The following is a 13143-nucleotide window of genomic DNA, read 5'->3' on the forward strand; positions in this document are numbered from 1 at the left end:
TAATAGCGTTTTTTTTTATCATATATACCTCTCTTAACCTTTAAAATTACATATTTACTCACTTAAATATGTTATTTTTAGACATTAAAAATGGACATATATGATATTATTCACCTTAAGTGGGTAAATATGAGATTTCAAAAATTAATAATAAGGATAGTATATGATAAAAAAAAAACCTATCTCTTAATATTGACAAATATTTTATACTTAAATAAAATAAAATCAGCGCATTAAATGCACGTCGATTCAGTATCACCAAAAATCCCCTTTAAAGGTTAAGATGGGAGACAAAAGTTGAATATTTTCTCAAATACAGTTTTCTCGATCTTTGTTGTATATTTCCATCATCTTCATCTACAAAAACCTCTCTCAAGTACACCAAACACAAAAAATTAAAAAATCCTTTTTATTTTTTAAAATATACAAAAATGGAAGAAGTTACTCAAGTGAACATACTCGAAACTCTTCCACAAGATATGCTTGTGGAAATTTTTTCTCGAGTTGGTCAGGATTCATCCGAGCAGTTGTTCATACGCAAGTTGATTTCCAAAAGCTTTTTGAAGCTTTTCGTCGATCATTTGGTTTGTAAAAGGATGTCCTTAGATAGGTGGGATCTCGTACCTTGGAGAAACCCTAAGATGGATCATATTATTCGACGTTGTTATTTTTTTGGAAACCCTAATGCGATTTTTCGTAGGGGTTTGATAAATTATTTTGATAAATCTTACACCGAGTTAGGGCTTCGTCTTTTAGAAGAAGCTGCGAACAGCCAAATTATAGAGGCGGTTTATGTTTATGTTTATGGTTTGATCATGTTTGCCTCTCACCAAATAGAAGCAAAGCATGTCGGGTTACAAGTTTTGAATAAAACATTCCCACCAGTGCCGGGCTTGGTGGTTGCGGTGAGAACCAAGGTTTTTCATTTGTTGCATGACTTATGGTTATTTAACAGCCGTCCTTTTGATGACGTAGCAACGCGTTTCCCTATCTCCGGCCACAAGGATTATTTTCCACACATCCGAGGGAGTGGGTTTGAAATGAGGATACCAGAATGCATGTCGTGTTTTTGGGCCTATGAGTTGGGTGTTTTTGCATACCGATTTGGGTATGTTACCCGGTGAATGTAAATATTAGTAGAAAAAAAAAACTAGATTTATGTTAGTATTTTTTAAATTTTATATAAATGTTACCCAGTTAATGTAAATATTAGTAGTAATTTCTATTATCATATATATGATCAGTTGATTGCTTCCATTTTTCCTTCGTATTATATGGATTGTAATGTTATTTATATTGCTATATCTAACATGACCATTGTATATGTTAACAAAAGAAAAATAAAGGCTAAATTGTTTTTGTTTATTGAGTGCTTTTTATCAGTTATTCAAAACTCATTAAGTGCCTTCGAATCTTACAAGAGTCATATAAGAGGAAAAGAGCCTCTAATAAAACTAATAACACAAAAGAGAACGCACAAAGAGGTGATTCCTTGTTAACTTTTGTTGTTGACTAGCTGCTCTTTTAGCCGTTGTATGCTAGTCTGCACTTTGCTGTTGACTTGTTGTTGCTTAAAACTTTCACCATTAGTCTGTTTCTATATTTGGATATGATGGAGAACACTTTCTTCTGATCCAAACTTTAACTACCTTAAAAGGAAGGATTGCATTCGTTTTGTTTATTTATGTTCTGTCTACTACAGTAATATAGTATTCTTTTATTTTCTTAAATGCAGAATTCAATTAAGTGCTGGTAATTCTATTCAAAGTAAATGGGAAAAGGGGTAGTATTCAATTCACAGCATTAGATCATTAACTAACATCATTAAATACATCAATAAATATGGGTGAGTTACTTTTCTGTATTGTTTGGGTGAGTTACTTTGCAATGTAAACTGAATGTACAATGAATACGCATTGAAAGAATCACAAACCTTTCTTAGTTCATCTTGTTGTATCCAATATCTGCACTGATTGTCAAATTGAAACACATAATTTGAAGCCAAAAGACATAAGAACAAGAATAGTCACATACATTCATCTAAGTATCAAAATAGCAACTACTACACACCAGACAACCATAATTGCTATCATAGTTAAAAACAATTTATCTTAAACTTTCAGCTTTTTCTTGAAAATAGCTAAGTCTTCTGTGAGTTTTGAATCTTCAACATCATGAATTCGAGGGGTCCAATTTCTTAGTTTTCAAATGCATTTTGTATAGCAGATCTTTGTAATGTTGGTTTGGAAGCTCATCAACAAGAAACATAAAAAATTTACACTTTCGTTGTTTATCCTGCAAAAGAAACAATCAATTGGGGAAAAATTAAAAACTTAAATTATGGCAAATTGAGCACTTACAAATATTGGATACCCGACGAATCTTCTTTCGAGGTTTGCTAGAGTCCATGCAATTCCATCATATACTCGATACCCACAATCACAATATTTTCTTCCTGGCATTGGATTCATGTTGTTTGAAGAGTACGACGAATGAGCAGCCATGGTTTCAGACTTGAGTTAGCTAGGTTTGAAAAGTACGGAGTAAATAAAAAAAGATAACAATGCTTTAACTATTGATCGACGACCATATTTTTTAGGCCATGTTGTTTGGGCCAAACAAATAAAAAATAAATTCATTAAATATGGCCCAACCACGATTCCCAGCTGAAAGTCTGATCTGTTATACACACATTTTTTATTTTTGAAACAAAAATGACAAAAGAGAGATTTGAACCAGGTAAATCAGTTGAAAAGGTCACGCATAAACCACTATACTATCAATGCTTTTGAATATTGAATGGAAGTTCAATTATATAATACTTGAATCATTTTTGTAACAAAAGTGAAATAATTCGACTTAAATAGTAAATGTCATAATTGCATTTTTTTCACAACCATAATTTAAGGGTCCTATGATAATTAGGACTATAAATAACTTTTGGAATTCGCTTAAAGACGGACGTGCACTATAATGATTAATATAACTACAACTGTACAATTTTTTGTGCTGATTGACTATTTACGTCCAATCAAGCGGTTGTAGTGGGATAAATGCGCTGACGTTTCATTTTGGAAGATGATATTTCCAATATGTTTTTTACTTCTTCCACCATAATGTTATGTTTTCTTCCCAAAATAACTCTCAATAAATTATTATAAAATGTTTTAAAAAGATTATGTAAGCTTTTCATTAAGGGTATTACAGTCAATTGAGGTGGAACAAGTAAACTTAAAGGTGTAAATATCAATTCCCTTTCATTTTTATTTCAAAGGCTTTCGTTAGATGACGCCACGTGTTTGGCTTAGATTAACTCTTTCATTCAACTATAATAACCTTAAAAAGGGAATTTTAAATTTCATAAACCCTATTTCTTAATTATGCTCTGTTGCTACCGCCATTTTCATTGTATCTTCATCGTCCTGAGTCACTTTTCCTTTTAGTTCATTAATTTCAAGGTCCGTATCTCTATACTACTTCTTACTTTCTTCAATCTCTTATAAATTTCACTTCAATGGCTTCTTCGAAGTAATTATCCCCAAACTGTTGCTTCCGTCAACGAAGAAATTTTTAAATTATTCAAAAGTCGAAAAAGTAAGTCGTCAATTACTGAATTGCAATTAAATTAATTAATGACATTATATCCACCTTTTCGTGATTATAAACATGTCGTTCCTTCACATGATGATCGGGCACGCCGCCCTGAAAGGGCAAAGTAGCCATTTATGAAAGTTCATATAATTACGATTATTTTAGGGTTCCCCCTTCCTATTTTTTCCATGGTGTTCAAGCTTTTTACAAAGTATGAATAGGTCGACTTCACCCTTACGCTATTGGCAAAATCATTTTATTTAAAAAAATTTCCAAAGCCTGTAATGTAATTAGGTTCCTCCGAGCCTACAACAATAGCTTACGCTTACCAAGCCTAAAAATAGGGCTACAGCAAGCAAAGTAAGCCTTTTCTTGTTCGTTCTTCGAATGAGGCTAGTGGAGACTAATTCCTTCCGGCTAATGAAGAGACTACTCCAGTCTTCCCATTCATTCCCATCCTTCTTCTCCCTAAGAATTGAACGAACCAAGTTCACCTATTCGAGAGTGAGGAAGAAAAACCAACAAGAAACTTCCCACTTTTGATGTCCTGCGAAGGCTCCTTCGGGCCATGGCCACAACTATCATATAAGGCAGGCCGCCTACCTCTTCCTCAACCGGAGACGCCGCCGGTACCTGACCCGGTCCCCGTCGTGATCCCCCGATTGCCCCAACCGCTACTCTCTGATGAAGAGAGAAGTGCAATCCTCTATCAGAGATACTTGGGCAACAATTTGGGAGGGAGCGATAACCTTCTACGTCTGGTCTCCACTATACATAACATCTTTAAACTTTCTACTATTGATGAAAGTTGATTTTCTTTTATATCGTGTGCACATTTCACTAGTATGCTCAAGACTGGTATTGGTGGTAGGAGAGAGACGTTTTTCTTCGTCGATCAAGATATCTGTATAACTATGCCACAAACGCCTAATTGGCAAGATAAATCCACTGCTAACTTTAATTCTTGTACCAAACTAAATCCTAAATCAAAAACCCTTCATACTCTCTGCAAGAATGCCAACCTTCCATTGCGTCATTATCAATATTTCCCTTTAATTAGGTGGTATTTCTTCGTTCTATCCATGGAAACAACAATGTACCCCATATCAAAGATGCGAATGGAAATGATATAATATTTCTATTCTTTCTTTCGCAGTTCGATTATTTTTTTATTCTTACCAACATACTCTGTTCTTTTAGAAAAAACTTTGCTATGGCTGAGGATATTTCAACCATCACCTGCTTGCGCATCAAGTCTCCAGTCTGTTACTGATGAGCTTGACTAGCCAAAGAGGTGCACAAAGCGAAAGGCAACTGCTCCTAGCACTACAAGAAAACTCTTATCTTAGGACCCCTCGTCTGGGACCCCTTAAAAAGCGTCCTAAGCAACCACAAATTGGGACGGGGCAATTCTGGGGGTCACATTAGATACATGCTAAAGTAGTGGTGTTCAAAAATGCATTACACTTATAAAGTAGGGTCCTAAAAAGTTATCGAATATGACAGATGATTTTTGGGTCATATTATTAGATACGCCTATAATCTTGGTCCTAAAAAGCTGTTTAATATGACACATTATTTGTTGGGGTCCTATTATTCTATATTTTTATAGGACACTTAGAAGGTGAGTCACACTATGATATGATTGTATAAACTGGTGTAGTAAAATCTATATAATAGGACACATAATTTTTTGATCATATTATCATAGGACGCTTGAGTTACTCATTTGATACACATGTTCATAACAATAGGACGCTCGGGTATTTAAGGTCCTAATTATCATAGGACCCTTAAATTATGGTTGCATAAAAATGGATTTATTAGGACATTATCTTGTTGGCGTCTCATTATTAGTGACCAACAAGATAACAAGGTCATAACAATAGGACGCTTGGGTATTTAAGGTATTAATGATCATAAGACCCTTAAAATGTGGTTGCATAAAAATGGACTTTTTAGGACATTATCTTGTTGGTGTCGCATAATGAGTGACCAACAAGATGATAAGGTCATAACAATATGACGCTTGGGTATTAAAGGTCCTAATTATCATAGGACCCTTAAATTGTGGTTGCATAAAAATACAGTTATTATGACATTATCATGTTGGTGTCACATAATGAGTGACCAATAAGATATAAGGTCATAACAATAGGACGCTTGGCTATCTAAGGTCATAATTATCATAGGACCCTTGATTTGTGGTTGCGAAAACTGGACTTATTAGGACATTATCTTGTGGGTGTCTCATAATGAGTGGCCAACACGATAATTAGGTCATAAAAATAGGACGTTTGGGTATTTAAGGTCCTAATTATCATAGGACCCTTAAATTGTGGTTGCGAAAAAATAGACTTATTAGGAAATTATCGTGTTGGTGTCTCATAATGAGTGACCAACAAGATAATAAGGTCATAAAAATATGACGCTTGGGTATTTAAGGTCCTAATTATCATATGACCCTTAAATTGTGGTTGCATAAAAATGGACTTATTAGAACATTATCTTGTTGGTGTCTCATAATGAGTGACCAACAAGATATAAGGTCATAACAATAGGACGCTTGGGTATTTAAGCAAAATACGTCATTTCCTTTTTTAAGTTTGACATGTTAAATTATTGCTTTAACATCAAATTAGGGGGACTTGGTTATATGTGCGGTTGCCCATATAGATATGCGCATGACAAACATGCGCAATAATGGTGCGCATACAAAGGTCTGGATAAACGCATGAGTAAAGGCCGCATGGTACTAATTTACGAGTTAGCTGTTGTCATAAGTGATAAGCAATATTACAATATTGAAGTTACGAATTATGCTCTCAGGAAGTATAAATGATCATATGGATCGTCTTGTTTGGAACGTGGTAGTTATTCATTTGAAGATAATCTTCAAATGAAGAACATAGGTTCTACAAAACATAACAATAATCCCAATCTCAATTGTTTGCACTCGAGTTTATCTTGAATTTATATGGTTCGAAATAGCTTTGATTATGTACACTATATAAAAATGAAGGCGTTTCTAGAATTATTAATCCTTTTACTAAAACACAAAGTCTCATGAACAATACTAGGAGGATTTTTAACTTTTTATTACAAAAATAAAAAACTTATAATCCATAATAACTTGACTTCATTTCCATTTGACTGCGTAAATTATGTACACATTACATATTTATCACATATTTATATAATAATTATTACTTATTTATTTCTATTGAAGTATAATATACATGTAATGTATATGTATCTATATCTATATATAACTAAAAAGTGACTACAAGTGTATTAAGTATGCACATTTAAATTTCATCTAAATAATGACTTCATTTATAAATATATTGTTTTTATTTATAGCTTTATATCTATATAATTAGATAATCAGTTTTAAAGTAATGATTTTAAAATATTAAAATTGTGTTATTATTAAAATACTAAGTGTTATCATAAATTTGATCGCAAATATATTTAATAACTAAAATAAATCTTTTTCATACATAATAATAGTTTTAATCTTTTGATTTTTTCTAAATATTCATAATAAATTTATGTAATATCATAAGTAATAACAAGAGTTTTAGTCTTTTTTACTTTCTTTATATTAAATACTTAATTAAATTGATAGATATTGTTACCTATAAATACTACTTTTGCGTTTTCACATCACCTACACTTTGCAAATGAAATAACTCATAGAGTTATATAAATACTATTTTTCATCATCATTTTAAATATGTTTGATCTTTCAATGTCAAATTTCATCGATCACATGAAGGTTGAAGAAAATATATTACATTAGCCCTTCTTTAAGATATTATTTATGTACATATAGACTTTATATGTAATTTTATTTTATTCATATTCATTTTAGTTCATAATTTTTCTTTATTTTTTTTATCACTTTGAGTTTGAATATTTCATTTACATGTTTGTAATAATTACATTTTTAGATTGTAAAATTATTTGTATGTCATCAATATTATATATAATGTTGCCTATTTGAAGATATTCACATATTGCTACAATAAACATAAGTTCTATTAAAGTGCTTATAAAATATGTTTGCATGTATACAGTAAACTTGGTGGTTTCATAAATTTTTTGTGTTATGTGTGATAAAACATATAAAGTTAAATAATTATTGTAATCTTTTATATTTGTCTAAGTATTACATTCAAGAAATTTATATATACAAAATTTATATAAAGGGTGTAGGCCTAAGTAAGCGTTTAGGTAGTGATTGATATAAATTAAAGCATCAGATGTCAAATATAACAAATACATTCATGTCGCAAATTGAAGAATAAATCACTCCAAAACCTACAAATGCTAATGTGCTAATTGAAAGAAATTACACATTTATGTATTTTTAATTCGTTATTTACTCGATGCTGATGATATTAAACATGTCTATGAGAGATTAATAAATGGTGTCGGAAGAGTGAGGGAAGACAAAATCTTGTTGTTTTATAAAGTCGATTTACCAACTTCTTTGAACTTCATGTATGTTGTTAACAATCATTGGATCATTTTTGTTGTTCATGTTAATCATCATTATTTAATATCATGACACATGAACTAGGAATGATATGTAAAAATCTCGGACAAGATATGTAGGGGTTAACAATTCATTGTAAAAATAACTATATTATTGAATTCTTAAATACCTTAAGTATCACGGAATGTCGTTTCACGAGTTAAACCTCAAAATATGACTAACGACAATATTCTTAAATGTTGAATCGTACCGAAATCCGTGCAACGCACGGCCTTACCACTAGTATGTATATAAAAATGAAGGCGTTTCTAGAATCTATCTATATATTCATATAAACCTCTAAAATGATGATGTCATCATTTCACTAATTATCTTTTAATTTTCATAATAATTAAGTCATTATTATTCTATAGATTAATTCTACTTAATTAAAAATAAAAAAAACACAATATAAAAATAAATAATAATACCGATGATATATGCAGCCGATTTTGAAGGCAATAAGATTTTATGATTTTAAATTATATATACAAAATAAAAACAATTACAAACCGATAATACCATTTTACTGATTTACATTATAAAATTATTTCTAATTAAAAAGATATAAAATCAAAACAAATAAATACCTAAAATATATAAATACCCCATGACCATATGTACAAACTTTTTAACAAATTGTACAATCTTTTACCAAACAATCAATGAACACATGTACAAAAAATTTAAAGCATATTGTAAAACATTCATATAATAAATGTATTTTACGTTTTAAAATTTTTTTAAAAGATATTTGCTATTACTAATAATTATTATTAAAAATATAAATATTCAATTTTAAACAAACTTTATTAATTCATTTATTATGATCAAGTTAAGTACATCAATATTTTGTAAAAAGAACGACAAGTTTCTTAGTCAGAATCCGTGATTCTACGAGTCATTAAATTAAATGACTTTAACATTTACATTCACTTAATACATAAAACATATCATTAAACTGTTTCACTTAAATAAATTCTTGATTCTACGGATCATTTCATTAGGTTAAAACTACTATTACGCTATTAGATTGATGGCATGAATATAAATAAATTACTAGTATAAGTTAATAAATTAATACGGAGTACTTTTTAAACTAAAAATAAGTGGGAATAATTAGGATGAAGGTTGGACTTGGTCAGTTGAGTATGTGCACACGTTGACCTTTTAAACTTTCTTGAACTATGAGCCCCTAATGAAAACACCACACCGGTGATTGCGGCTACCTATTTTTATTATTTACTCCATAATCCATAAAAAACGGAAAAACAAAGTAAATAAGGACATCTTTATAGAATTCAGACATGGAATAATTGTTTACTGTATATATTAAGGGCTGATCCGTATATGACTTACTCCTTTACATTTGATCATATAACACCAAAATTTATTTTAATTTTGAACCATTTAACCATAGATAACCCGTCGTTTGGCCTCACCCACGCGTATGTCAAGGACATTATCATATAATACCTCTTTTAATATATAAGATTACATATATCTATAATCTATAATCTTCTATAATTTCTATTAAAGTTCTAAAATAATGATGTAATAAATAGTTATTTCTTTAGTATAAAAATAACTCAAAATAATAAAGAAAAAAAATTTAAAACATCTTTGATGATGTCATTATTTTATATTAATTTAATTAAGATAATAATGCAAAATATTTTAAAAAAGAAAATATTAATCTCTCTTAAATTGTATAATCTTCTACAGGTTCTGTATATAATTTAATTTTAATTTTCTAAAAAAATTTCAAAAGGCATTTATTATTACTAATAATAATTATTATTAAAAAAATAAATACTCAAATTTGAGCAAATTTTATTATTATCATTATCTATTTTTATTATAATAATTATAATTATAGTAATTATATTATTAATATTTAAATATAAATTCTGTTTACGAGATTAATTACGTTACATATGTATGCGAAAATAATGTTTCTATATATTTATAAAAATAGCGACAAGTTTCTTAGTCAAATGAGTCATTAAAATAAATGATTTTAACATTTACATTCCCTTAATACCTAAAACATGTCATTAAATTATTTTGTTTAAACAAACCCGTGATTCTACGGGTCATTTCACGAGTACCTAACTAAATTACACAATATCAAATATATTCGATATAATTAATATAACTCTCATATTTATTCATTTCACACTCCTTAAAGCTAAACCTAAACCTAAATTCGAAACTCCAACTCCTAAACTCTAAACCCTAAATCTTAAAGTTAAGCTTAAGCCATAAACCTTGAAACTAAATCTAAACCCTAAATTCTAAAGTTAAACTTAAACCCTAAATTTAACCCTAAAGCTAAACTTAAACCCTAAACCTTTAAAATAAACCTACACGCTAACTCCAAAAATTAAAACTAAACCTAAACCCTAAACTCGAAAACTAAACCTCAACTCCAAACCATAAACCTAAGCTCTTAACCCTAAAGTTAAATCTAAACCTTAGACATTAAATATCTTTTAATGAAACTGGTAAATATGCTACTTTTAATACTTATATTTGATATATTTGTTATTGTCTTACTTAGTTTGATATATATGTTTCTTTAAAAAGTTAATAGTGGTATATATGATGTTAGCTTAGTATATATGTTATTTTACAGGTTAATAGGGATACATACAATATTCTCCCATTATTGAATTCTTTTCCTATATTTTTTTTTATCATTTTTAACCTAATTTTTGATTATATTTTGATACATCACCCACAAACGCTCTCAACAACATTTTCCATTACAACCCACTTACTTAACACGTCAAAGGTTATCTCAAAAAAAAAAATTCTTTCATTCACTCCATATCAGCGTCATCATTATCCTTAGTCTTATACCATTTCTTACATTTAATATGATTTACGCCATTTAAATCTCTCAAATCAAAAACTCTCTCTACATTCTAAGCCGTACACACAGCTTTTTTGCCTTTTACAAATTCAATTAATGGATAAACGGGTATTCTAAAAATTTAAGAATAAAACATAAATATTGGTAGCCCGAAACTACAAATTCTTTTCTTTCAATTTTTTGTTATGGTTATCCGATTTGTTTACGTTAGTGCAAATTTGTAATTCGTAGTTTAAAAATTACTTTGCTTTGTAATTCAGTCATATTCTGTTGATCGAACTTTGTAATGGGACTTGTGACTATCGAATGTGATATTGTGCGTGAATGTGAGGGTGTTAGCAATTAAAATATAGGGGCACATTTTGATCATTTTTCAACAATTAATTACAACAACAACAACAACAACAACAACAACAGAGTCCAATCCCTCATGTGTGGGGTATGGGGGAGGTGAGACGTTGTAACGACCCGACTTTTTCGACTTATTTTTTTGTGCTCTATACTTTCACGAATCTGCGTATATGTGCGTACTGAGCTAGTTTATGCTCTGGGATCTTTATTCATGATTAATTACTTTCGTTAGTATCTTACAACGTGTTGTTAAGTGCGTAATCACTTAACTTGATCCTCGAATGCTTTTACGACCGTTAGTGTCACTTGTCGTTTGGAACGAGCTATGTACTTTGTACACGTTAAACTTTTGTCATAATTGGAATATTATGACTACGTAATACTAATTGTTATTTATTAATAACAATTACTTGGCTTGATGGTTTCTTAATTACGCTTAGTATTTTACTAATGCACACAAGTTAGTCTTAATGGATTTTCTACCTTAATGGACTTAAGCCCACCCTACTCTAGCTATTGGACTCTTAAGTTAGCCCAATTTAAATGGATTTATGACCCATTAAGATGTGGGACATCAACTCATTAAGATGAGCCAACATACTAGCATTTTTGTTAACCATTACTACACATGTTGCATGAGATCCCAACAACAAGCACCACCTTTAGACCACTACCATGCAAAAAGTAAAAAGTTGTCCCCCTTGTCCCCCCTTGGCCTACGGTTTTGGAGACACAAAGCACCACCTCCACCACTATAAATACAAGCCTTGTTCTTTCATTTCACACTTCATTTCATTCTCATTTTACACACACTTGCTCTCTAATTTTCTCTCTAGTCTTTCTCACACTAAAATTGTAAGTTCTTGAATTTTCTTCTTCTTCTCTTTTTCTTCTTAACCGCGACATCATCATCATCATCATCATCAAAGGAGCAAGCTTTTTAGCTTTTTGATCTTGTTACATCTTGTAGATTCAAACTTTGATTTGAAATCTTCAAGAACATGAAAGATTCAAGCTTTTTAGCTTACGGTTTCATTATTTTGTTTAGATCTAAGCTTTTTAAGTTTATAATCTCATTACTTTTACTAGATCTTAGCTTTCTAGCTTATGGTCTCATTAATCTTGTAAAGATCCAAGCTTTCTAGCTTAGGGTTTCTTAACACTTGAGATCTAAGTTATTATTGTAGATCTCACTTACTTGGAACCTTTTTATGATTTTTATGGTAATAAAAATCAAGTCTTCATCATCTCATATGATGAAGATGCATAAACTTGTATCAAAAAAGCTTTATTGTGATTATACAATAAAGAGACAACCTTGATGTTCAAAACTTGTAAAAAGTTATCTTTTACTTTTAGTTATGTGTTAATGGTTAAAACTTGGTCATAATGATGCTAAAACATCAAAGAGTTGTACACTTGAGGCTTATACGCATTAAGGATGAGAACCGTGATAAGCATCAAGCACCAAGAAACCCACCGGAGCACTTGTTTCTATTTTTTCGGGGTCTGATCAGACTCCTGAGACTTCTAGAAAGTTGATTTTCAGATAGTTCGGTTTGAGTAGATGACTTTTCGTTCAAGACTCACCTAAATCCGATATACCATTTAGGATTTATAGCCGAAAATCACTACGCCTTCGTAACGACGTGCTGAAATTTCTGACCTACCCGCGCTTGAACCATCGCCACAGTCAAACAACATCGAGTTAGGATCTAAAAATTGGACAGCGGTAATAGGACTCACAAACGGAGCCTTGGCCACTGGCCACGCGTCATTT

The 13143-nt window shown here is 30.6% G+C and overlaps 1 protein-coding gene across 1 annotated transcript; it reads left to right on the forward strand.

Moving 5' to 3' along the window:
- The first annotated feature begins 431 nt into the window (after positions 1–431).
- Positions 432–1516, forward strand: LOC139887943 (putative F-box protein At1g67623). Its single transcript, XM_071870990.1, has 2 exons — positions 432–1108; positions 1384–1516. Exons 1-2 carry the CDS (start codon positions 432–434, stop codon positions 1514–1516), a joined length of 810 nt encoding a protein of 269 aa, XP_071727091.1.
- The last annotated feature ends 11627 nt before the right edge of the window (positions 1517–13143 follow it).

Source organism: Rutidosis leptorrhynchoides, chromosome 1 (genome assembly GCF_046630445.1).
Source record: "Rutidosis leptorrhynchoides isolate AG116_Rl617_1_P2 chromosome 1, CSIRO_AGI_Rlap_v1, whole genome shotgun sequence".
Lineage (NCBI taxonomy): Eukaryota > Viridiplantae > Streptophyta > Magnoliopsida > Asterales > Asteraceae > Rutidosis > Rutidosis leptorrhynchoides.